At 41.3% G+C, this 25727-nt stretch overlaps 1 protein-coding gene across 1 annotated transcript; it reads right to left on the reverse strand.

Annotated features, from left to right (window-relative positions):
• Window positions 1–972: 972 nt before the first annotated feature.
• On the reverse strand, window positions 973–24885 carry Ssrp (structure specific recognition protein). Its single transcript, XM_080281356.1, has 14 exons — window positions 24772–24885; window positions 23314–23499; window positions 22055–22270; window positions 20621–20796; window positions 18961–19096; window positions 18329–18432; window positions 17691–17819; window positions 16012–16186; window positions 13393–13509; window positions 11543–11706; window positions 8620–8719; window positions 7365–7574; window positions 6266–6544; window positions 973–1626 (listed from the first exon to the last, which is right to left on the reverse strand). The coding sequence occupies exons 1-14, from the start codon at window positions 24832–24834 to the stop codon at window positions 1564–1566; spliced, it is 2118 nt and encodes a 705-aa protein (XP_080137482.1). The 5' UTR covers window positions 24835–24885; the 3' UTR covers window positions 973–1563.
• Between the last annotated feature and the right edge of the window lie 842 nt (window positions 24886–25727).

A 25727-nucleotide genomic window follows, 5' to 3' on the forward strand; every position in this document is an offset into this window, starting at 1 on the left:
ACACACACACACACACACACATGAACAATATTTCTTTTATATATTGATCACTTTATAAACCCATTCTTGCTAAAATGTGGAGGAATGTATGTGGAGTACAGTGAGTGGATAGGATACAAAATAATGTGATCCATGAAAGATGTAGAGTGAGGAAGTCTGTGGTTCTGTGGACACCAGAATCGAAGAGAGTGTACTGCAATGGTGTGGTCACATGGAGAGAATGAATAACAAGAGAGTGGTGAAAAAGGTATATCTGAGTAAAGTTGAAGAAGGAAGGAGGTGAGGTAGGCCAAGGAGAAGGTGGAGGGATTTGGTGGATAAGTGTGTGAGGAAGAGAGGTTTGGAGGTTGGTGAGGCTAGTGGACGGACAAGAGATCGAGAAGCTCATGATCAGGGATCTGGCACCCCTTTTCCACGTGACAGCGTCCGGAGTGACTCTATCGGATATGTTGTGAAGCTACAGTGCGTGGTGAATGTTTTTGGCGTATCAGATAGAGCCAGGATTCCGGGGGCTTGAATGATGAGTGAATGGAAGCGTGGCCCATTGGACTGGGCAAATTTGGTCTGTCTGGACGTTGCTACTCCTCACCCTGCCCTAGGTTGGGAAAGAAGATCCGGATGATGATGATGATGATGATGATGATGAACTATCAAATACTTCAGAAATACCAAATTGGAAATCAATGTTGCCTGAAGGACAGAGGGCTCAGACTGTTGTGCATACTTATAACGGAAGAGGGAAAAATAAAAAAGGTGCAAAAAAAAAATGCATCACTTGATAGGTTAGTGCTGTTTCAAGGATATGGAAAGTTAAACTGCTTTACTGACTGAATACTTATGATGAAATGATAGAATATGCAACCATATGCCTAAAACTGTTATATACTGTACTTGTGCTCTACTTAACTAAAGGTCTTATTTCTACACTACAGTAGAAGAAAGGTCACGAACTAATACACAAATTATGATGTTCAATATATATTTCTAAATGAATATTTGCTACACAGGTACTGTATGGTAGTTATGCTACAACTCAGACACCATACCAATATTATAAATGTTGCCATATTCTATATGGAGAGATATTATGGATAATGAGTTCAAAACATACTGACTTTAACTGGAATATAAATGCTGTACAACTGGCCCTCCATATTTCTGGGTCTTTGGGAACATAAACCCCCCCAAACTGTGGGAACATAAACTCCCCCAAACTGGGAAATTTGTACATAATTTTCACCCGACCAAAATCTCCTCTGCAGTCGTAATTTAGCTACGTAAATGCTTAAAAATAATTTGCAGGGCCCCCAAACATTACATTAGAATCTACTTGCTTAAAAGTGCATTTTGAGATAAATGAATAACACAGGTTGTTAAATCATCTCGAAATACACCTCAAGCTTATATATCCTTAAATGGTTTACTAACTTGCAAATGACTGAAGCAAAAACTACCAAAACCAAGAATACAGAGGGCCGACTGCACAGGCATTCTTCCTTCTGCCCTGATAAATAAGAAGAGGTAACACTAACACAGATGACACAGGTGATGCATCTAAGTGATCTAATCAGAACCAGACTCCTCATCCTCAGAACTCTCAGCTTCTTCTTCTTCCTCAGATTCCTCCTGGGGTGGGAAAATAAGTTATCAATATTAGGTAGTTAAAATTCTAAAGAGAAATAGTGCCTTAACCCCTACACACCAGATGACGTGTTATACCGTCATGATTTGGGACGCAGAGCGCCACTGGTTGACGGGATTAGCAGCAAGCGACTTCCCGTCACCCTTTGAACCCGCAACCATTTTCTGTGATAACCATGGGGTAGGCAGGCACCTAAGTTACCCCAATGACACACGGCTCAGTCTGTACACGGCACTGGTAAAGTGTGGAGTGATGTCTTCCTAATCCACCTTGTCCGACTCCGTCCCTCTAAGCACAGGGCCGATTGCATCATCGACCCCCACGAAAGTTCTGCCCTTAACCCCTTCTTTACTGAAAATGTGTTTTGATGTACCCCCGTACATCGCCTGTTAACACCCGTGAGACACCGGAACTGCTACCATAGTATGCTGGTACACCCTCTAGTGAATGGCAGCTTATAGGCCTCAGAGTAGCCCGGTAAGGCTGTTTCTGAGGACCTTGTTGTAGCAACAGCTCTGTGTTTTGACAACAAAGACTATGACAAAGTTCTGACGAATTCTGACATCATAAGATACATCATGACTGAGTTGCAGTGGCACCAATGGCTTGCTCACTCATCTGTGATGTAACCTCTTTTAGACCAATCATTATTTTTTTTATAATTTCTACTACAGATATCGTACAATATTATCTGCTGACATACGGCAAAATTTACACCCCTTGGCCTGCCTGAGAGACAATCAGTTACCAAGCACTTGACCACGAGAGAGGGTGTACAGGATATTTTTCTCTCAGGTGTCTCTGGCAGATTCCGATAGTGATGAGTTTATTCCTCATGAGGATACTTATTTAAATGTATCAGATGATGATGCAGCAGTGTCTGATGTGTCAGTAGATGACTGTGATCCTGAAAATGATAGCGAGGTTGATGTGAGTGAGGAGGAGGAGGAGGAAATTAGTAGTGAGCTTAGTGACGCTGCACTCTCGGCAACAAGTGGGTCAAGGTCGCCATCACCATCACGTATCTCCACACACTTCATGCTCAGCTTACAAGGTAAATAAATAAGCCATCCATCTGTGCAGGACATTATTTTCAAGCCAGTTTGTACAGTAGTTACCTGGGTAACTACTTCAGCATAAGACATGTAAACTTATGTAGCGTAATGATTTATTTTATAATCTTTTTTTATTACCAACATCATGCGGGGTTTATGTGATCATCAGTATACAAACAAATCATAATGAGTGAATAGTTTCGACGTGGAAAAAAATATACACTACCTCTCACACTACGGGAGGGGGAGCTATCAGGTCGGTATGGGGGGTAAACGTAGTGTTTACATTCAGGGGAGGGGTCAGTAAAGAAGGGGTTAACACCAGGAAAAGGGCTCAGTGACTGAGCAGGTGTGTGGGAAATTGTATACAGTAAACAGATGTGCACGTGTGTTTTTTTTTTTATTCATAAGTGAAATGTAAAATATCATGTCTAGTAAGTGTTATGAAATAAGTGTTTGATTATAAGGATTGTGGAAAGTATTAAGAATATATGGAGTAGATGAGAAGTTGTTGAATGCTGTGAAGAGTATGTATGATGGTGCTAAGGCTGCAGTGCGTGTGGATGGTGAACTAAGTGAATTTTTCTCTTTGAAGGTTGGGTTGAAACAGGAATGTGTCATGTCTCCATGGTTGTTCAATCTGTATATGGATGGGGTAATAAAAGAGGTACAAGGTAAGGTAGTGGATGTTGGAGTGGCCCTGGTGAGAGAGGATAGTGTTTGGAAACTCCCTGTACTCTTGTTTGCAGATGATACTGTGTTGTTGAGTGAAGACAAAGGGGAGCTGCAAGGCTTGGTGGATGAGAGAGGTGAAGTCAGTGAATGTACAGCGAGGTTGGATGGTGAGGAATTGGAAAATGTGAGTACGTTTAAGTACTTGGGTAGTGTGATGAGTAAGGATGGAGGTTTGGAGGGTGAAGTGCTTGAAAGGGTACAGCAGGGAAGAAAGGTTGCTGGTTCTTTGAAAGCAGGGAAGTGAGCATGGAAGTGAAAAAGTTACTACATGACAGTATTGTGATACCAACTCTAACGTATGGAAGTGAAGCTTGGACGTTGTTGGAAGGACACAAGTCAAGAGTGAGGGCAGTGGAAATGAGTTATTTAAGAGGAGCCTGTGGAGTCACATGGAGAGACAGGCTGACGAATGAGGATATAAAGGAGCGTTGTGGTGTGGATGTGGATGTGATAGGAAGCGTTATGAGGAACACACTGAGGTGGTTTGGCCATGTGGAGAGGATGGAGGGTGAGAGACTGACGAAGAGAGTGTATGTGAGTGAGGTGGAGGGGGGAAGGAGGAGGAGGCCGAGGATGAGATGGAGGGATGGGGTGGAGAGGTATATGAGGGATGGGGAGGTGAGTTGGGAGCAGGGCAGTGAAATGGTGGGGGACAGGGCGACGTGGAGGCGATTTGTTTGTGGCCACCCCAAACGGGATTGAGGCGTCTGGCAATAGATAGATAGATAATAAGTTTTACAAGTGCACTGCAACAAGCGTTACTGTTTATGGTGTAAAACAATGACTGGAAATACCCTGAGTAAACCTACCTGGTGCATTGAAAGGAAACCAAAAGTGCACGGGAGAGAAAGAAAATGACCTGGTTGGCTGTAACTAAATTTTTTCCCTCATTACTCAGAAAATAATGGTGAATATATGAGCATAAGTGTAACTGTGATGTAATGTACAAAAAATGTAAGTTGTGTATAAAATTAGTAATATTTTCATGATGCCCCTGATTAGTACAAATTAGTCACAATTTCTGTACAGATAAATACCTCATACCCTACCATACTGCATGAAACAGCCAGAGCATTTACTTCTCAAAGTGCAATTACCCACAATCGTGATGTCAAGTGCAAATATAAGTGCCGTAGTACAGGGAAAGTATTATACTGTCATTGATGCAAGAAGTGAGAACAGAAAATCAAAGGGCTATTTGTTTCCCACACACCTACAGGGCATAGTGGTGCTATGAAAAGGGCAGAAAACCCTATAGGGAGCCACATGGACACGGTGATGACTCATCCTTACGACAGTATGGAAAAGTCGAATGAATGAGTGGAAAATTACAAGCAGCTGGGCAGTGTTACAATCACTAATCCAGTCAGTGCTGCCAACGCTAGCCAGCGAGTCCAAGGTCACTGGCAGTGGCGTGCACCTTTATTAGCCAGCCAAAACACAGAAAACCAATCACCTTCAACTTATCCTTACTCATCGACAGGACCACCTGGAGATGTGGGGATACTGTACTTTTGTTTGAAAGATGAAGAGTTGGAGAGACTTAGGTATCTAATTTTTTCTCTTGCCATTATAGTTTGGCAGATATTAGGTTTGAAGTATGGGTATTTTTTCCAAAATCACGGAAATCCCCCGTAGGGAGGAGTGGGCAATGTCGGAAAAACCCTGGGTGGGGATTAAACAAGAAAATGTAAAAAACAAAACAAAACAAAAAATCTTATGTTTAACTCTGCACAACAATCTGACACTGACCAATAAACATGATCTCACTTCACTAGTTTTAAACAAGAGGTTTTAGTAAAACTGCATAATTTTCAAATTAACATGACTGCTACATCTTTACCACACAAATGATAGAGCAAGTTTTTTTTTCACATGAAAGTACATGAACGACATTTCCAACTCTCTCTCTCTCTCTCGCAGACTAAAAACCAATCATTCAGGGCAATAATTTTCAAGAACATTACATCTTCAGCATACTCTCTATCTATCTTTAGCCAGACACCATAATCCCTTCAGGGGTGGCTGTTTGTCTTTGAGTTAATTGTTTTACCGGGAGGGGGCACTAACCCTCCGCCAACCCACTTGCTGACAAGAAGGGAACACGTATGGGTTGGTTATATGGGTACCACCCAGCACTGTAAATGGTTTCCTGGCTTACAGGAAACCATTAGACTTGTCACTCAATGTAAAGCCACCTGAAAAGGAACGAAGTGCAATAAAGAGTGACAGGAAAGATGGGAGAAATAGGAGGAGAGGACAGACAGAAAAAGAATGATAAAGTGAAGAAAGAAGCAGGTAGCATTACAAGTGAGTGGATGATGGTCACCACCACCTACCACTTTAGTGTAATGTACCTGAAAATTTTGTGAGCAGAGCCATAATTTTGTTAATATCTGAACAAATTCTGTACTCCGTAGAAAGGAATGAAGCTTAAAAACTAGCTGAATAACAAGGAGGCACTTAATATACCAAAGACAATTCCATGGGTAAAAATGTTAAAGACAATGCAGAAATGGAGGTTTGGGAATCAACTCTGTGATGACTACAGTAATTGGGTAGATATCACCACAACCATCACCCAATCCCAATTTCTGATCACAAAGTTACATACCAAAAATATGAAACACGGCAATTATGTGCAAACTCATGTCACCACATCAACAAGAGAGAATATCAAGGTATCAGCCAACTGCATCACCATATATACAGAACCCTTTTTAGACCTAGAAATTTTCTTTTCTTGGACAAAATAACCTGGCAACAATGAAAACAAAATACACAAGAAGGGCAATGGATCTGAAGTGACTACAAAACAGAAATTCCCACCTACCTCTTTCTTCACCTTCTTCTCTCCATCCGCATTCGCCTTCTTGACTTTCTTCTTCAAAGGCTTGTCATCACTATCACTACCACTACTGGAATCTTCGATAAACTCCTTGGACTTGAAGTTGGTACCCGATCCAGCCTTGGTGGGTGAGGCAGCAACAGGTGCCTTCTTTGCACTAGCCTTCTTGGCTTTAGCAGCTGCAGCTCCACCTCCTGCAGCCTTGTACTCCTTCATTGCCTGCTCATATTCCTTCTTTGCTTCTGCTGCTTTCTCCTCCCATTCCTGATAAATATAATTACGGTATAGAACTACTCTTGGTTGTTTATGGAATGTGGTCTTTTTGGCATCTGGTTATAGACTGTGGTGTGTTTGGTTGTGGAGTGTGATATGTTTAGGGTTTCACTGTGAAGTATGGTCTCTTCTATGGCCAACATGCTGTTTGGCTGAGTGTGGTCAGTTTGTTGTTTGACTGTGAAATGTGGTCTATTTGGCTGTGGAATGTGGTCTGATTGCTGTTTAGTTGTTGTGTGTGGCATGTTTGTTGTCTGATTGCAGTGTGGGCTATTTGGATTTACTGTATATGCTAACATTCACTTTTACTGTAACTGTATTAGAAAAGGGAATTAGTAGCCTCCTTATACTCATACTTTGCCTCAGCTACCTTCTCCCATTTCAGATGAAAATAAATACTACTGTATATAATGATACCATTTACAGCAAAGGAAATTATACCGAGAGGAAAGGAACAAAATGTTTCATTCATTCATTGCCAGACGCCATGTATCCCAAACGGGGTGGCCAAGGCTTAGAGTTAATTGTTTTACAGGGAGGGGCACTAATCCTCCACCAACCCCACTTGACACGTAGGGAGAACGTTATGCTAACAGCATCTGGTGTTCCCAGGCAGTCACCCATCCAAGTACTAACCAGACCCAACGTTGCTTAACTTCACTGATCGGACGGGAAGCGGTGTTACTGTGATTTATTAAAGAACAGTGATAACATCAAAATATTGTCTATACGATGATACTGCTATGTTGTATTTATTCCCTAAACCCTTCAAGGGTGAAAAGTAAAGCAATGAGTACAGTTTTTCACACACCTTCCTGTCACTAAGGGCCTTCCACTTCTGCCCAGCCACCTTAGATATCTCAGTGATGGAGATGCCTGGGTTCTCCTTCTTGATCTGCTCCCTGTGCTCATTCAACCAGAGGAAGTACGCTGACTGTGGCCGCTTGGGTTTGTTCTCATCTTTCTCCTTCTTCTGCCGCCGCTTTCTTGGCTTCTCGGAAACGGTCTTGGTTTTCGTTTTCTGTGTCAAGAGTATACATAATTAGTCCTTGATTAAAGTTGTTTCTATCTATCTGTTTATCTAGCATTCAATCATTTACCACCCCATCCAGAGCATACATGCCCACAAGTACAACTAGGCTACCAAGTTCTGACATGTATGATGAGAGTGACCAGTTGGACACCCAAACAGCATTATGTGAGCTGATGAATTAACATCTTTTCATCACTTACATGTACTTGAGATGCATTATGAAGCTGCATGAAGAAAGACATGAGTGATGGTTTGTGCCCTTATCATCTCAGCCAAGAACTAGCACCATGTCTCACTTAAAGTAGCATTACGCAATTTTAAGTTCTATTTAATACATGTTCTAGCTATATTATAACAATGATATACAGGTACTGCAACATTACTAAGACTGAAAATAATGCAGTCTATTCAAAATCTGCAACCAGAATGTTGTTGGGGATAAATGCCTGTGTCATGTAACTTCTACTTCTAACTTTCCTCTGCTGGATCATATTTCTAAGTTTAGAGAGGCTTGGTATGTTCTTCTGACCACAGACAATTCTCTACAATATGATGTGTTAGACAACATAGTGTGACGCAGACACAGTGGAATGGTATGCGTTTTTTTCTTTTTTCTTTTTTTTTTCCTGGACATGTAACCATAAATTAAATACAAAATGTACAGAAATGTACTGACGTATTTCACCATTTCTCTATACTTATCTATCAGATAGGTATATGTGAAGCTACAGAATGCAGCAAAATTTTTTGGTCTATCTGATGGAGATAGAATTCCGTGGGCTTTAATGATGGGTGAATGGAAGCGTGGCCCACTGAATTGGGCAAACTTGGGCTGTCTGGACATTGCTATTCTTCACCCTGCTCTAGGGTGGGAAAGGAGGTCCAGATGACGATGATGATGATTATGAATTAAATGCAAAATGTATGGGAAATCATCCAGAATTTCTTTACTTTATCATGAATTAAATGAAAAATGGAATGACATGTAAAGATAACATACAAAATTTAAAGCAACATATTTAAAATCTTTTACCTTTTCCTTCTTCTCCTTTTTCTTTTTCTTGCTTTCATCATCAGATCCTGCTTCTGAATCACCACCCGAATCAGAGGAGTCACCAGCATAACTGTCGTACCTACAAGAACAAAATAAATGTTAGGGAGGTACAGAAATAGGTGTCTGGCTAAAGATATGGGTTAAAATGAAGTGGAATTCTGGTGGGGGGCAAAGAGGGGCCATGAGTGAATTCCATGAAAATGCATGCAGTATGAGTTCAGTGTCTGTTTATTTAACAAGCTCAAATCGCTTGCATTTGCCTGATCTTGTGACACTGGTAAAAATCCATAACAAACAATAATGAGTCCATGACAATACAAATGTTAGCTACTCTTTGAAAATAGCTAAGTGTTGGTCCTATATCTTGTATGTACAGTGCAGCCTCATTCTATGATACCTCATTATGTGAAAAGTCACAACAAAAAGTTATACCCTGTTTCAGTACGTTACAGATTTAATCGCAATTTCACTACATCAATTTTTTTCTACAACCGCCTCGAAGAATCCCATGCAGACGTGGTGATGCACGCAAACCAAAATGGCCACCAGCATTTACAGTGGCTCTGATCGTGTCTTTTGTTATGCAGTAGTCTGTGCACGAAAGACCACTGAAACACCATTATTGCTCCCAAATAACAGCGCAAGTGTTTTACATATAGTGCAGAGTGCAATTTTAACTGAAGTGATGCTTTTTGTGTAAGAAATAATGAAACCTGTAACTGGGAAATTGAGTCAACCTTTCATAGCCATCATCCCCCTTCTGGACTTCTACACAGCTGACTAAGCCAAAATGCCTTCCTGGTGTTTACACTGGCTATGACTGTTGCCTTTCATTTTATTTTGTGTATAAAAGGCCGCTGAAACACCAGTCCTCTCGACAAATAACAATGCAAATAGTTAACAAATAGTGCAGTGTGTGACCTCTCACCAAATAACAGCACATGTAGTTAACAAATAGTGCAATGTGTGATTTGAAACGAAGTGATACCATGTCTTTTTTTGTGGAGTGGTCATCCAGGTCCCCCAACTGTCCCCCTCCCTGGGGAAAGGGGGTGAACCCACGGTGATGACTCATACCAGCATAGGATAAACTTCAGGATGGTGTAGAGGTTTTTAAGGTCATTTTTTGCTGCATGGTTGATGTCACCCTCCCAAACCCCATTGAACCCATGTTATATCGACCTCGTAATGCAGTAATTTGTTATGCAAAAGGTCTTCACTTGACACAACCCTATTGCACAATGAGGCTGCACTGTAATGGGTGAAACAACTACAGCATCATCATCATCATCATCATCCGGACTTCCTTTCCCACCGCTAGGGCAGAGTGAGGGGTGGCAATGTCCAGACAGCCCAAGTTTGCCCAGTTCAATGGGCCATGCTTCCATTCACTCATTATTCAAGCCCTCGGAATCCTGGTTCTACCTGATAATGTACACTAAAAACTTTCACATTCTGTAGCTTCACATAAATGTATCTGACAGAGACAATCTGAACACCGTCATAGTATAATGGGGTGCCGAATCCCTGAGCATGCACATCTCACAACATTCATCCAGGCAGCTCGATCTCTTGTCAGTCCCCTAGCCTCACCAACTTCCATACCTCTCTTCCTTACACACTCATCCACCACATCCCTCCACCTTCTCCTTGGCCTACCTTCCTTCCTCCCTCCATCAAATTCATTCAGATATACCTTTTTCACCCCTCTACTGTTATCCATTCTCTCCACTTGACCATACCATTGGAGTACTCTCTTCGATTCCGGTGTTCACAGACACCTGGGATTTGGCACCCCCCTTTTAACGTAACAGTGTTTGGATTAGCTCTATCAGATAGGTATGTATGAAGCTATAGAACATGGTGAAATTTTGGAGGGCCTGTCTGATGAAGCTTGGAGGGCCTATCTGATGAAGCCAGGATTTTGACAGCTTGACTGATGAGTGAATGGATGCATGGCCCATTGAACTGGGCAAATTTTGGCTGTCTGGACATTGCTAATCCTCACCCTGCCCTAGGGTGGGAAAGGAGGTCTGGATGATGATGATGATGATGATGATGATGATAATGAAAGGCCTCTCATACTGAAGAGATTTACTAATGTCATATCTGAACCATCCAAAATGTCTATCCTAAACTGAATATAATAACCAGCAAACAGCATGAATAAACTGAAAAAGACATCTCCAGGCTCAATGGATTAATGGTATGGGACCAGCCTATGCCCTAGGCAGCTTTATATGAGTAAAAACCTTCCAATCACTTTCTGTTTTGAACTTTAAAAATCATATAAACATTTTGAACCACCATCACCCTAATCAGACTATCGACTATCCTTGGTAGGATATAGAAATATGAGTAGAACGCTAAACAGTGGGGGCCCTATCAAAAAGAGTACCCACTGACATCAACAACTATGGCATACTTAACCTGACAAATTTCTCCAATGTCTTTCTGGTTGGCTGAAGGTCAAGTGTAGTCAGCCTGGGCAAACAGAAATTTATGCATGGAGACCCATTCCCATCTCATAAATAAGGCTTGTTAAATATGATGAAATGAACTTAGTACTCAAGCTGTTTGAGTGGCCCAGTTCCATCACGTAAACTCAAAATGACAAATCATTACTAACTAACTACCATACCTAAAACAAGTCTTCATTTTCACTGAAGTGAAGAGAATATAATCAAATCAAACCTTCAATCTGATGATTCTTGGCCAAGTACTAAACTGAAAGGGGCCAGGGATTGTTGCCTGGTTAGAGTAAAATCAACATCCCCTTCATTCAAACCTCTCTTCCCATCTACAGATGGGGTGAAGTAAGGTTGTGGGGGGAGGGGGGGCCTGATCAGAGAAACTAATCAAAAGTTGGACCAATTAAAGCACTATGATGCTGCAAACTCACTCTTCTGCCACATCACTGCCTTCCTCCCCTGGTGCAAAGTCCTCATCCTCGCTGGAGTCCTCATCATCCTCATCACGTTCCCGTGCCTCTTCCCGCACCCGACGCATGTACGGGTCCGGTTCATCAGCATCACTGTCGTCAAAGTCATCCTTGACACCCATCTCCTATTTGGGGAGAAGTTTAATCAATCAATCAATCACATGACACCATGCTTCCTCTCAAGTAATCACCATGTTGAGTAAAATGGAATCAACTGAATGTAAGTGCAAAGAATATTCATTAAAAAAAAAAAAAAAGTACTCTAGCTGTAACACTGGAGGCAGAACAAATTACTGGTGTTCAAATCTTACAAAATAAAAATGAGTGAAAACATCATTCTCTTCATTTCCTTCACTAAGATGGCTTCAACTTTCACTATGCTACCAGCAGATGATTTTATTCAAGTTTCACTGTGAAGGGGTTAATACATAATAAAAATTTCATTACAACTAAACTTAATACAAAAGCACTGGAGAAGGATGGTACCATGAGCCGGGGTGAATTCGGACACGGGGGGGTTTCGGACGAAATTTGCATAAAAAGATTAAATGCTACGCAGCTGCTAAACGAAGAAAGATATCGTATATATTTAAACGGGATAATGTTGCATAGGTTTTGTAAAATGTTATGTATAATTATCTTTTTAAAATATTATGTTCCACTGGTGAATATATTGTAAAAAAGACAATGCTATTTTTTGGTGAAAAAATGAATACGGGAAAACTTGGTCTGGTGTGAACGAATCATAACAAACCGCACGCTTATACACATTTAGAGGTTTACGTTAACGTCTAACTTGAAGATTGGAACAGAGAAAGGGTTAAAATCTGCATTTTAAATGTATGTAAACATGACATGAGTGAATGTGTACGCATTTTTGGGATTTAAAGGGGTAACTTCGGACAATGGATATTTAAAGGGTTGAGGTCAGACAGCATATCTAATTTGCTTTTTTTATATGTAATAAAACATATTTTGTACAATGTACACAGTCTGCATGCTTATCTTTGTTTTTGCTGCTAAGAAATATGATGTGAGAACACATATTATTTAAGTTACCATATGGTACGGTACCGGTATGATATCCTTATAGTTCGTCTCCACTCCCTCCTCTTGTTCCTCATTCCTAACTCCTGTTTCTCCTTCCCAAGCTCCTTCTCTCATTCCTTCCCAAGCTCCTTCACTCTTTAGCTCTTTCCTTCCCTATCTTCTGTTCCTCCATTCCAAGTTCCCTTTAATTAGGCATTTAAATAGCCGGCACGCTTTAAACCGTCCGGTCAGTCAGTCACAATCGTGCCTTTAACCTGCGCATAGCGTGAGAATGTACTCCCTATAATGTATATGTATAATCAACTAAACTGGGGTTGTAAGTCAATGGAAAATTTATTTTTTCATCTATTTTTGCTATATATCACTACTATTTACTTGTAATTTTTCTGTATTTTTTTGTATTTTTTTCAGCAATTTTTTTAAAAGTCGCGCAGTGTCCGAAGACCCCCCAGAACTGTCCAAACATTCAGCTGAGCTACTAGGGGCCCATTTCAGTGCATTTCTAATGAGTGTCCAGGGTCACCCCAAGGCAGTCCGAAGTCTCACCAGTCCGGGGTGACCTCGGACACCTATAAAATATTTTACTACGTCTAGATGGAGATACTGAGATTATCTGGCTGTTAGATACTTACAGGTTATTGGCTCACGTACGTATGTAATACTTAACATCAGTATTTTGGCCAAAATAAATTGTGTCAGGATGAAATAACCTTCAAAATCGTACGAAGTCACCCCGGTTCACGGTAATCAATTCTACTCACCATTTTGCCTCTGTTCTTGATTCTAAGCTTCTTTTGGCTCACATAATCAAAGAGGCGGTTGTATTCTCCTTTGTCAATGCTACTGAATGTGTGAATCCCTCCATTCTTAACTTCCACCTGAAATCATTATAAAGAGTACAATTATTACAAACTATTAAAAAAAGTAAGGCTTCCTTAAAGTGAAAATAAACTGAGTGACATTATTTTTAACAAACATGAGCAAGGAAGAGTGGCTGTGCACAATAGGAAAGATTGGAGTGAAAATGTGAATGACTAAATGGTGACGTGGCCCTGAGGGAATATTCTCCCACATTAGGTCTGATCAGCTGATCGGGTCAGGAGCGGGTAAGGGGATGGGTCTATTATGATATGGCAGGGGCACACCACATCTGCCGTCAGGCCCTGCTGCGGATGTTGCTGATTGCACTAAGCAGTTGACCCTCTTTCGGTGTGGTGTGGTGAGGATCTGTTTCATCTCCCCTTGGGGATAAGATACAAATAAATGTCCTGTCTTGGCTACCTCCCTTCTTTGGGGGAAGCAGCACAGGTATATACAGTAATCCCTCCAAAATCCAACATGACAGAGCCAAAGGCAAGTCTGGGACTTGGGAAAAATGCCCTTGGACAGGTACTTATTAGACCCCAACCCAACCTAATTTTAAAAGCCACCTAAATAACTCCCTACCTGACATGCACAGCACCTATTTAAGACCCTATTCACACAAATAGGGGACAGAAACCATAAAATAAATTAAAAGGAACCAAAGAATGAGAAATTAGAAGTGAGTATGGAAAATATTTAGCAGTGTACAGGGTACTTACCCGGTACGATAGTCCATGACCGCCGCGAAGATTAACCCGCCTCCTCTATGGCTCTAACAGTGGTGAACAAGCACTTGAAGCATGAACAGTAATCTAGTGTTGGCCTGCACTTAATCCTTTGCGTTGTGAATTATAATTGCTTAACACTGCACATTCTGTTCTCACTTGCACATGCTGGCCAGTTGCAGCACGCCAGTGTTGCACTCTGCACTTAATCCTTTGCACTCTGAATTCTAATTTCTTAGCACTGCACAGCACTGTAAATTCCCATGTGTTCTAGTGGAGTGGTATTGCAGTTTTTTCACAGTCCACCACAAAAGCGAGCACATGGACAGCCATGGCGACGAGCATGCAGTCACAATGGTAGGTGGGCAGGAAGTGGGGAGGATGCAGGGGCGCTCTAGCGGATGTTGCCAAAATTATGCACCAAAACACAGCTGTTCATCACCGCTCGGCAAATTTTGAGTAGGGATGAACATATATCAGTTTTTTTTTTTTTGCATTCAGACATTTTTTGGCCATTTTTGGACCCAAGCCCAAAATGTCCGGGAGTGGGGTGTCTGGGACTTGGGCGTCTGGGTCTTAAAGGGATTACTGTGGAAAGATAGTTGATCAATCCCTCCATCAGCCAGTCCCATGTTGCCCCATGGGGAGCTGAGAAGCCCAAGGTTAGGCAAGTTGGTCATGACATTTAAGATGAGAGTGACCAGCCTCACTCATCCCCGAGTGGCATTACGTGAGCAATAAACCCCAACCACCCCTTGGATATAAACCTACACAGGCTCAATCCGACTGGGTGCCTTAATTACCCACTAAACCACCAGGTGCCATAATTTGGTTATATGGTTACCACCCAGCACAGTAAATGGTTTCCTGGTGTACAGGCAAACATTTGGCTTGTCACTCAGTGTACAGTCACCCATAGGCAGAAGGAAGGGGAAACAATGAAGGAAAGAAAGACAGACATGGGAGTGTAAAGTCACCAGCAGGCAGAAGGAAGTGGAAAGAATGAAGGAAAGAACAACAGAAGAGGTAGGGAGGACAAGAGGAAAGGGCACACGGGAGTGTAAAGTCACCCGGAGGCAGAAGGAAGTGGAAAGAATGAAGGAAAGAACAACAGAAGAGGTAGGATGGACAAGAGGAAAGGGCACACATCCAAAGCAGCACTACATCAAGTGGGTGGATGGTGAGCACCCCCCACCTACCACCACATCCTTTGGGAAAAAATGCACTGAACGTAAGTAATGTTATTCCCTAGTCTTAAATTATGCATCATAAATCTTCCACGATGACCAGACCTGATGTTTGACCAACTGCCTTAGTGGCTGATACTATCAGTATTTGGAAAAAAAAAAAGAAAAAGAAGAAACATGTGAAAAGAGGTAGACAAAGTTATAACATTTGGGTCGTAAGTACTACCTGGAAGTGTTGGAAAGTTACGAGATTGTTCCCTGGGATCTGGGCTATCTACCCACCAAATTTGGTCCAAATCCCTCTTTTAGTTTTTGAGTAATCCTGCTAACAGAAAAATAAACAGGGATGAAAACATACTCTCCTTGTCAAAAAGAATATAATATAAAAATTAAACCACCATCAACATCCAGACGATTTTTTCCCACCTAAAGATGTGTTGAGGTAAGACCCACAACACAGAAAGGGAGGAAAAAGTGTAAGTGCAACAGCATGCCCAAAGAAGTGGCCATCATGACCATTCACACATCATTCAAGCTCCTGAAATCATGGCTCTGCCTCAAAACCCTTATCATCAGCACACAGAAATAAAACATTAACACTCACCTCAAAATCAAAAGATCTGGTGGTGGAGCCTGAGCGGGCAAAGTTGACTGACGTAATTTCATCAAACCTTATGTGAACTGGAGGCTTATGGACATAGATGATGCCTCGCTCTAGTGGGTACAGATAACCAGCAGCGGCCTTGAATGAGCAGCTGATCCCTGAAGTTCCAGAATGCCTGCCAAGTGCAAATGTATTAGTATATGAGACAGGCATGTCTTTCATGAGCTGGGCATTATCTACCTTTATATCGATCTAAACCCAGATGCCCCATTCCTTATAAGGGTGGCCTTGAAAAAGCTGCCATTATGACAACCTGTTCTCTGCCATCAGGCTGATGGGGTGGGGGGGGGTGGAAAACAAGAAAAAGAACACATACTAGGGCTTACCACAGTACAGTCGGAGATTTCTAAGGGCTAAAAAACCATATTCTGAGATCTCTCTCCTTCTCATGATGGAAAGGATCACATGATCATAGTCATCATCATCATCATTATCATCATCATCTGGACCTCCATTCCCACCCTAGGGCAGGGTGAGGAGTAGTAATGTCCAGACAGCCCAAGTTTGCTCAATCCAATGGGCCACACTTCCATTCACTCATCATTCAAGCCCCTGGAATCCTGGCTTTATCTGATATGCCAAAAACTTCCACCACAATCTGCAGCTTCACATAAACACATCCAATAGAGTCAATCCGAATGCTGTCACATTAAAAAGGGGTGCCAAATCCCTGATCGTGAACTTCTTCTCACAACATTCATCCAGCCAGCTCAATCTCTTGTCAGTCCCCTAGCCTCACCGACTTCCATACCTCTCTTCCTCAAACACTCATCCACCATATCCCTCCACCTTCTCCCTGGCCTACCTCACCTCCTCCCTCCTTCAAATTCACACACATATAGTTGTACCTTTCTCACCATTCTATTGTTATCCATTCTCTCCACATGACCATACCATCTCAGTACACTTGCTTCAGTTCTGGTGTCCACAGACTTCCTCACCCCACATCCTTCACAAATCATATTATTTTATATCCTAACCACTCTACGTACTCCACATACATTCCTCAGCAGTCCCATCTCCACTGCTCTCAATCTTGACTTTTCATTTTCATGCCACAACATAACCTCACATACATATCTTAAAGTTGGCACTAACACTCCTACATGTAAGCCTCATGCAGCTGCAACACTCAAGCCTCTGTTTCTGATCAGGGCCTTCATAGTACCAGCTACTTTCCTTCTTTGTGTCACTCTACTTTCCACTTCTTTTGTATATTTTTCTCTCTTCTCTATTACAGTACCCAGGTACAGTGATCATAGTAAAACTTTAAATTAATAAGAAGTACTCGCTGATATCTTACAAAGAAAACTGAACATGACCTTTCCCAATACCTACAGTGGTTTGGTTTCAGTACGCTGTGTTCACCAGTGATCATTCAAACATAACTGAAAATAAGACATATACCATACTGGTACAGTAAAATATTCTCTTCTCACAAAATGAAAAAAATAAAGCAAATAGATGCATCCACTGAAAGGGAAGTTGGTTAACTTGCATACCAGTACATGAAAATTACCTTACTATGAACTGACAATACACCAAAATTATATATATACCAAAACTTTAAAAACTTATGACTACACTAACACTGTAATGCTGGTACAAAAATTACTTACCCTGTGAAGTTGCCTGGAGTAACAATCTTCCTGTTGCATATTCCCTTAAACATTTTGCTGATGATCTCAAACTGAGCTCCAGAGATCTCCTTTTCTAATCGACCCTCATATTTCTCTTGAAGTTCATCTCTGTTAAAGACACAGAAGTACAGTACCTGGTATCCATTATTTCTATGATATAAGGGCAAACATCATGTGCTCACTACATATTATCAATCACCATTTTGACCTCCTTTTTCAATTCAAGGATTGGATGAGACTGAGTCCAGAAAGTAAACAAAACAGAGGGAGAAATAATCAACAGAATGCTCAGAGAAATGGGTCAATCACTCATTCATTCAACATTCAGGCCGCAAGAAATAACTCTTATTTCACATACCTAACCATCTGCATACATCTTTTAGCATTTTTCTTTGCAGATGCACTTCATCATACCTTCCACATAAGAATCAATCTGATTATTACAAAGCTTAAAAAAAGGGGGATGGAGGTATGCCAAAACCTGTTTTGTGCTCCTCTGTAATAATTTATCCAACCAACTCGACCCTCTGTCAGCTCCCTAGCATCCTCAAATTCAATATCTCATTCCACACACACTAATATATAAAGTAGGTCTGCTGATTCCACTGTAAACTTACTCGGTGAGAGGCAATTCAATGTAGTCCGTATCATCTCCAGTAAACAGCAATATCAAATAGGGATAGCGAGTCTGTCCCTGCTTGATTGGTGGATCTAACGATACCTGAGATAAAAATAAAAGCAACAGTTAATATGTTCTGTATAACATGTATAACTCTGCCACTCTTCGCCTCAACTCAATTTTTATCATCAACGATACGCAGATATTAAGAATCTAGGAGTAAGTGGAAAAATATAATGCCTAGCAACACTCTGTAGAAAAGCCTATAACTAAAACTTTTATCATAAGAGACAAACTCCATACCAATAACAAGCAGCAAAACTGAGGTTCAACTGCACTACCATACAGCAATACTAGTCATTATCATCATCATCATCATCTCCAGTTCAGCTCTGTCCAATCAGAAGCATGGGGGCCCAGGCCCAGATTACTCAATCCAGACATTTTACACATCCATGTCTTATAACAAATGCTGATAATAACTACAGAAATAGCCCTTATTTGCTCCCTATCACCTGAATGGGGGATGGTGAACCGCAGGAGATGGGCAACTTCAGCACGCAGTTCACCAGCTTCATGACAAGATGAATCACAGGCCAATCCATCACCACCACAAACAAGTATAATTACCACAAAGAAGTGCTGTCGCTGATCTGGGTGAGGCAGGAGAAACAGTCGCAGCACGGTAGTCACAGGAAGCTTGAAGTCAAATGTTTTACCATGGAGCTGGATAAATGTTGGGTATATCTTGATGTCGTAGCGACCACTGAAACATAGATGGACTGATGACACATGTCCCCTGTATCATAACACAGCTACGGCATCCTAAATTTCTTTCTTTTTACTCTGGTGACATCTAGTGCACATTAAAAAAAAAACATTCATTCCTGTCTCCTCAGCTCTCTGACCTCTCTTTGTTACATAAAAATGACAGAATACAAGAGATCACCAGTCAGTTTCAAGTTCCTTCTTTAAGCTACTATTGGGATGCTATTTCCTACTATATCTGTTGACAATAGGGCTACTCTCTCCAAACTCCCATCATATCACCTGTTATAAAAACAATAATTAAGGCATTTCGGTAACTGTTAGAGACAAATACCATATTACTGGTACTTGTTCTGGGCCTAGGAGATTCCATGGCTAGGCAACTGGAATCCATATCATCTAAGGGTAAGAGAGCACCCTTCATCCCTGGCAGTGTTATACACGACAAAAATGCATCCAGTCACCTCAAGGACTTCAACAGCAGTGCATTAACATACAGCTGTCTCCAATCTGAGATTCCTATCACCTAACAAACAGGCATTTCAATGTAATTCTCAAATTACTGGCACTTGGTCATGTACCAATATAAGGTATTAAAAAAAAAAAAAAAAATCCATCTATCTAAATAATGATCAAAACTTTTAAGGACTGAAAGATGATGGTTAAGATGGAGTAAGGTCATTATAATGTAAATCAGAGCCAAATAAAGGCTAGTTTATGATACCATCATCATCATCATCATCAGCAGCAGCAGCAGCCGTTTGAGTATCCACTGCAGGACCAGCCTATCCCGACCAAAGTCGGGACGATACAGCCAACGTATCTCTACCAAGTGGCTTAGGCTGTCTGGTAGAGATTGTACGTAGGGTGAGAAGTGCTTGTAAGTGTAATTGTAGTGTTGGAGTGGCTTTGGATGTGTGTGTAGTCTGTGAACCAGGTGTAATCGGCCCGTGCAAGCCGACTGGGTGCAAGCATACTTTTACAGAAAGCGACACTGGTTCAACCACAGCACCCCTTGTGTCCGCCAATGCAGTACGTGGCCGGGTAAACACTCCCAAAGTTTATTACCCTGGCGGGGCGCGAACCCTGGTCCACCCGTGTACGAAACGCACACTCTACCACTGTACCACAGAGGCTCCAGTTTATGATATACCGGTACAGAGATCAGAATTTAGTTGTATCTTCTTAATGTTGGCTCTTGAGGAGGCTTGAGCAATTTACCCACCATAGCACATCATTAAGGTTGGGCACATAAGGGCCATACTGAGTATGATATGTGGACTAAGACGGGACTTCACAGTCTACATAAGAGTGTATCATGGAATAGATTATAGCAAATTAATCCATTATGGCATATAGCAAAATAATCCAACATAAAATTATTAGGATACAGTTAGATAAGGAACATTTTATGGAGTAAGACACTGAGATGCATGGACTACAGTACTGCATATTAAGTCATTAGAGAATATGGCTCATTAATCCATCTCAACACATCATCAAGATGAGGTAAGGGTTATACCGAGGAGTAAGACACTGGACTTCACGGAATATAGCCAGAGCATCTCCAGTGGCCGTGATAACTGACGCTTTTTCCATAACCCGCTGCTGGAAGGTCTCTACTGGATCGTCACCAGCTAACTCTGACGCCGGCAAGTGAAACCGCATCTCCATGAGGTTAATTGCTGCATCATCATGCTGTTGAACAAATACAGTATATACATTCATAGCTATTCATTCTACTACCATACTCCACTAACTTAATGGCACACACATCCCTGTTGGCAATATGAAGTTTTGCAAACCTCTGAGCTGTACTGAAGGTGGCATAAATGGCTTTGTAGTATCTTTTCCTTAGTTATTTATTTTGAATATTACCATCCATCCATCCATCATCCAATCCTACATTGCCCCACGAGGAGCGTAGGAGCCCGGGCTAGGCAGTTGGTCCCGACATTTAAGATGAGAGTGACCAGCCTCACTCATCCCTGAGTGGTACCGTATTACATTAGCAATCAACCCCAACCACCCCTTGGATATAAACCTTCACCGGTTCAATTCGACTGGAGCGCAACAATTACCCACTAAACCACCAGGGGCCAAAATCTGGTTATATGGTTACCACCCAGCGTAGTAAATGCTTTCCTGGTGTACAGGAAACCATTTGGCTTGTCACTCAATGTAGAGTCACCCACAGGCTGAAGGAAGAGGAAAGAATGAAGGAAAGAAAGACAGAAGGGGGAGTGTAAAGTCACCCATAGGCAGAAGGACAAGGAAAGGATGAAGGAAAGACAGACAGAGGAGAACGGAAGGAAAGAAGGATGGAGAGGAAAGGGCAGACACCCGAGAGCAGCACTACATCGAGTGAGTGGATGGTGAGCGCCCTCACCTACCACAATACACCTTAATATATTCTTGCATGCTGTTTATATTACTATAACTTGTTTCAATACCACAGTTAAAATGATATTGTGGTGTTATGTGGTGGGAAAAAAAAAAAAAAAAAGAATTCTATGAAATCTTCAAGGCCTCTCAAAATGCAACCCTTAATCTGATATTGTATCTATCCCTGCAACTATTTTCTTTTTTAATACGACTGTCTTCCCCAACCTACTCATTATTTGCTGGAAATGTATAATGACACGATTTCAACAAACATTAAGGTTAAAGGTCTCATACTGTAGCAAGGACTTCTGGCCTATTCTTCTTGAGACCTTTGTGGCTGGCACTGCATTCTGTCACTCCCACAACACATAAACCATATGAACACACATATTAATTAAGGGTAAAATTTTAACGCTACTGTAAATATAGAGAACTCAGTAAACAATCTGTACTAAAGCACTGTACCTGGTAAAATAAACTACAGTATTTTAATACCATAACATATGAAGAGGAAAAAATTTTAAGCTAGTGCAGATATACTAAATAAACTGTTCATATTACAGCACTGTACCTGGTGGAACTCCATGGTGACTTCATTTTTGCCAGTAGTACAGCCAGAGACGTTGTTCAATGGCACTTCAAAAGCTGGGGTGGAGCCAACATCAAAGGAAAGAACAGCACCCTCAAATTTTGCCGCACCGTAGTTCCAGCCCTTTACAGAGAACTCCTTCTCTGACATTGTCTTGCTGTATGTGTTCTTAAAAAATTTTTCCAACTTTGACTGTTCCTGTTGTGACACAAGGTTGATTACTTAGGTGCACATAACTGAAGACAACTGCCCATACTATTTATATTCCTTAATTCAACTTTCAATAATCATCTCTTTTTGAAGTAGCATGATGGTAAGACAATCTATCTATTGCTGGCTGTCATAATCCCATAAGAGGTGGCCATTAAACTCTGAGTTATCTGTTTTACGGGGAGGGGCACTAACCTCCACCAACCCACTTGCTGACACGTAGGGAGCACGGTTGGTTTGGTTATATGGTTACCACCCAGCATTGTAAATGGTTTCTTGGCTTACAGGAAACCATTTGGCTTGTCACTCAAAGTAAAGCCACCTGTAAAGGAAAGAAAAGCAATAAGAAGTGACAGGAAAGATGGGAGAAACTGGAAGAGAGGAGATGTGTCAAAATGCCTGAAGAGGTAAACACTAAAACAGAAACAAATTATATCCTATACAGTAACTGTTGTGTATATGTCTGTCAAACTTCTGATGTATACTAGCTTCAATAATTACAATGCAAGAGGATCTGGTTAGTACTTGGATGGGTGACCACCTGGGAACACCAGATGCTGTTGGCATAACGTTCTCCCTACATGTCAAGTGGGGTTGGTGGAGGATTAGTGCCCCTCCCTCTAAAACAATTAACTCTGAGCCCTTGGCCACCCTGTTTGGGATACATGGTGTCTGGCAATGAATGAATGAATGAAGAGGATTCCAGCAACATCTGTAATTATCAATAATATTCATGATGCAAAATAAATATATATATGTACCGGTATTTTAACATCTGAATACTTGTACGATAGCAATAATAACTAGAAAATGTCATAATAATGAAATATAATGCACCCACATGAAAGGTTTACCTGTGTACAGTGGAATCATCAGGCATTTTGAAACAGGGATCATCTGTGGTGTTAAACTGCTTGGGCGGTGATACTTTCTGAAGCCTGTACAGTATAAATCCTGAATGATGCAGAAATACTGTATTTTCAATGCTACATGATATATACACAACAAAATAAAGCTTGAACATTACTCACAGACTCTTTAAATCCTCCAAAGCGATACAGGCTGCCATTTTCTGTAAATATACGTATACCATAACCTCCAGCCAGCCTTTGCCAGTTGATAACCTCCAGGTCTGATGAGTTTAGAGACTCCACTTTTCCCGTCTTCACATTACGGAAGGTGATACCTTGGTCACTCAGCTTCAGTCTCACTGGCACCTACAAAAATATACAAAGGATGAGAGAAGAGAATTCTGAACAACTTGATCAAAATTTTAGTAAATATTTAACAGAAAATGTGAGTGCATTTAAATACTTGGGTAGTGTGATGAGTAAGGATGGAAGTTTAGAGGGTCAAGTGCTTGAAAGGGTGCAATGGGGAAGAATGGATGCTGGTTCTTTGAAAGCAGTGATAAGAATTAGGGAAGTCGGCATGGAAGTGAAAAAGCTACTACATGACAGTACTGTATTGTAATATCAACTCTAACGTATGGAAGTGAAACTTGGAGCTTGTTGGAGGAACACAAGTCAAGAATGAGAGAAATGGAATGAGTCATCTGGGAGGAGCATGTGGAGTCACATGGAGAGGGACTGACATATGAGGAAGTGAAAGAGCGTTAATGTGTGGATGTGGATGATATAGAATGCGTTAGGAGAAATACACAGAGGTGGTTTGGCCATATGGAAAGGATGAAAAGCGAGAGATGGACGAGGAGAGTGTATGTGAGGGAGGTTGTGGGGGGGAGAGAGGGAGGGGGGAGGCCAAGGATAAGATGGAGAGATGGAGTGGAGAGGTATATGAGAGAGAGGGGTTTCAGCTGGGAGCAGGGCAGTGAAATGGCAGGGGACAAGGTGACATGGAGGCAACTTGTTTGTGGCCACCCCTTAAAGGATTTAGGTGTTTGGCAATAGATACAAATTTAGCAGAAGTCATAGGCTAACTGAAATTAAGTATTTTGATGTGTTTTCTGATTACATTTAGTCATATGCTCATAATTTTCTTCTATGACACTTCTGTGGCAAATTAACTCCTTTCCATCACCACCCTTGAGGTCATTAACAACCCCAAGGGAAATTTGCAACAAAAGCATCCAAGTAGCATATGAGATATAAATAGAAGAACTCCAAAACACTTGAATTATAGTTGAGGTTTCAGCTAAATATTATCCAAACTACTATCTGATGACATACGATTTTTCAGATGGTGTGGGAATGAAGGGCACTGCACAACTGAAATGCCATATTACTTGAAAATTACATTTAGCATCAGAAATGCTGTGGTTCTATAAAACTAAATATTTACCAGGCAATCTATGTAAGATCTACTGTATGTGAAATAGGTTACAATGTGGTTAGAATTGAACTCCAGTCATAATTTTACCCATTTGTTCTACACACCAGCTTAAACCTCCCAAAGTTAAGCTATCATCACTCCTGCTGTAAACTTGCTATGCTACTTTGATCCTTCACAGACTGCATCTGCTCACTTACCATTGTGCCACGAGACTCTATGGTGACATCAGTGTACTCAAGAACCGGTACTTCCTCCTTCATTTTGACTTAATGTAAAGTCAGACTCCAATGTTATGATCACCTCAGTTTCCCGGGAAGGGGGGCTTGTTGCCTTGTTGACAAACCCTGCATGTTTGAACTTACATTTGACATTATTTCTAGTACATTACAAAAATCTATAGATATGATAGGATAAGTATAATAGCCTTTTTTCTTTGAAAGAAACATTTACTTATATGCAGAATACAGGTACAGTATTTACACTCAAACAGTAGCATGCCTGCTAAATATAGCAGAGGACCAAATTCAGCTAGCGATAATCGCACCTAGGAATCTCATAATCGCACCTCGAAATGTGATGCCACTGCGTAAAGCTAGAAGACCAAAAAAATAAGTCACTAGATTATGGAGTCTTGTGCTTTCTACGGGGGGAGGGGAGGGGTTACCTTTATTTTTTTGTTTATTTATCTATAGACAGACACCCTAATCCCATAAGGAGAGGCCAAAAACAAAGTGCCTACAAGTCGCCGTCCCCTGCCATTTCGCTGCACTCCCTCAACTTACATCCCCTTCTCTCATATACCTTTCCACTCCATCTTATCTTTGGTCTCCCTCTCCCTCTCTCCTCCGTCTCTCTTACAAACACTTTCTGTAGTCTCTCCTTTCTCTCCACATGGCCAAAACAGCTCAATGCATTTCTCCTAACGTTTTCTATCTAATCCACATCCACACCACAACGCTCCTTCACTTCCTCATTTGTCAGTCTCTCAATACAACTCTACGCGCAAATAATTCATATCCGCTGCTCTCACTTTTGACTTGTCCTTCCAACAAGGTCCAAGCTTTGCCTCCCCACATTAGAGTGGAGATCACAGTACCGTCATGCAATGACTTTTTTGCTTCCATGCTCACTTCCCTATCTTTTATCACTGCTT

The sequence above is a fragment of the Coenobita brevimanus genome, chromosome 89 (assembly GCF_032717465.1).
Source record: "Coenobita brevimanus isolate Jiangsu-jjx chromosome 89, ASM3271746v2, whole genome shotgun sequence".
NCBI classification, from domain to species: domain Eukaryota; kingdom Metazoa; phylum Arthropoda; class Malacostraca; order Decapoda; family Coenobitidae; genus Coenobita; species Coenobita brevimanus.

What these genes read in the sequence shown, in the direction of transcription:
- Ssrp (XM_080281356.1), bottom strand. Translation starts at nt 24,834, where the DNA reads ATGAAGGAGGAAGTACCGGTTCTTGAGTACACTGATGTCACCATAGAG. An exon ending in ATTGAATTGCCTCTCACCGA is followed by an intron (nt 17,820 to 18,328) that starts GTAAGTTTACAG and finishes TGTCTTTAACAG; the next exon opens with AGATGAACTTCAAGAGAAAT. An exon ending in ACTCCAGGCAACTTCACAGG is followed by an intron (nt 16,187 to 17,690) that starts GTAAGTAATTTT and finishes TGCACTTGGCAG; the next exon opens with GCATTCTGGAACTTCAGGGA.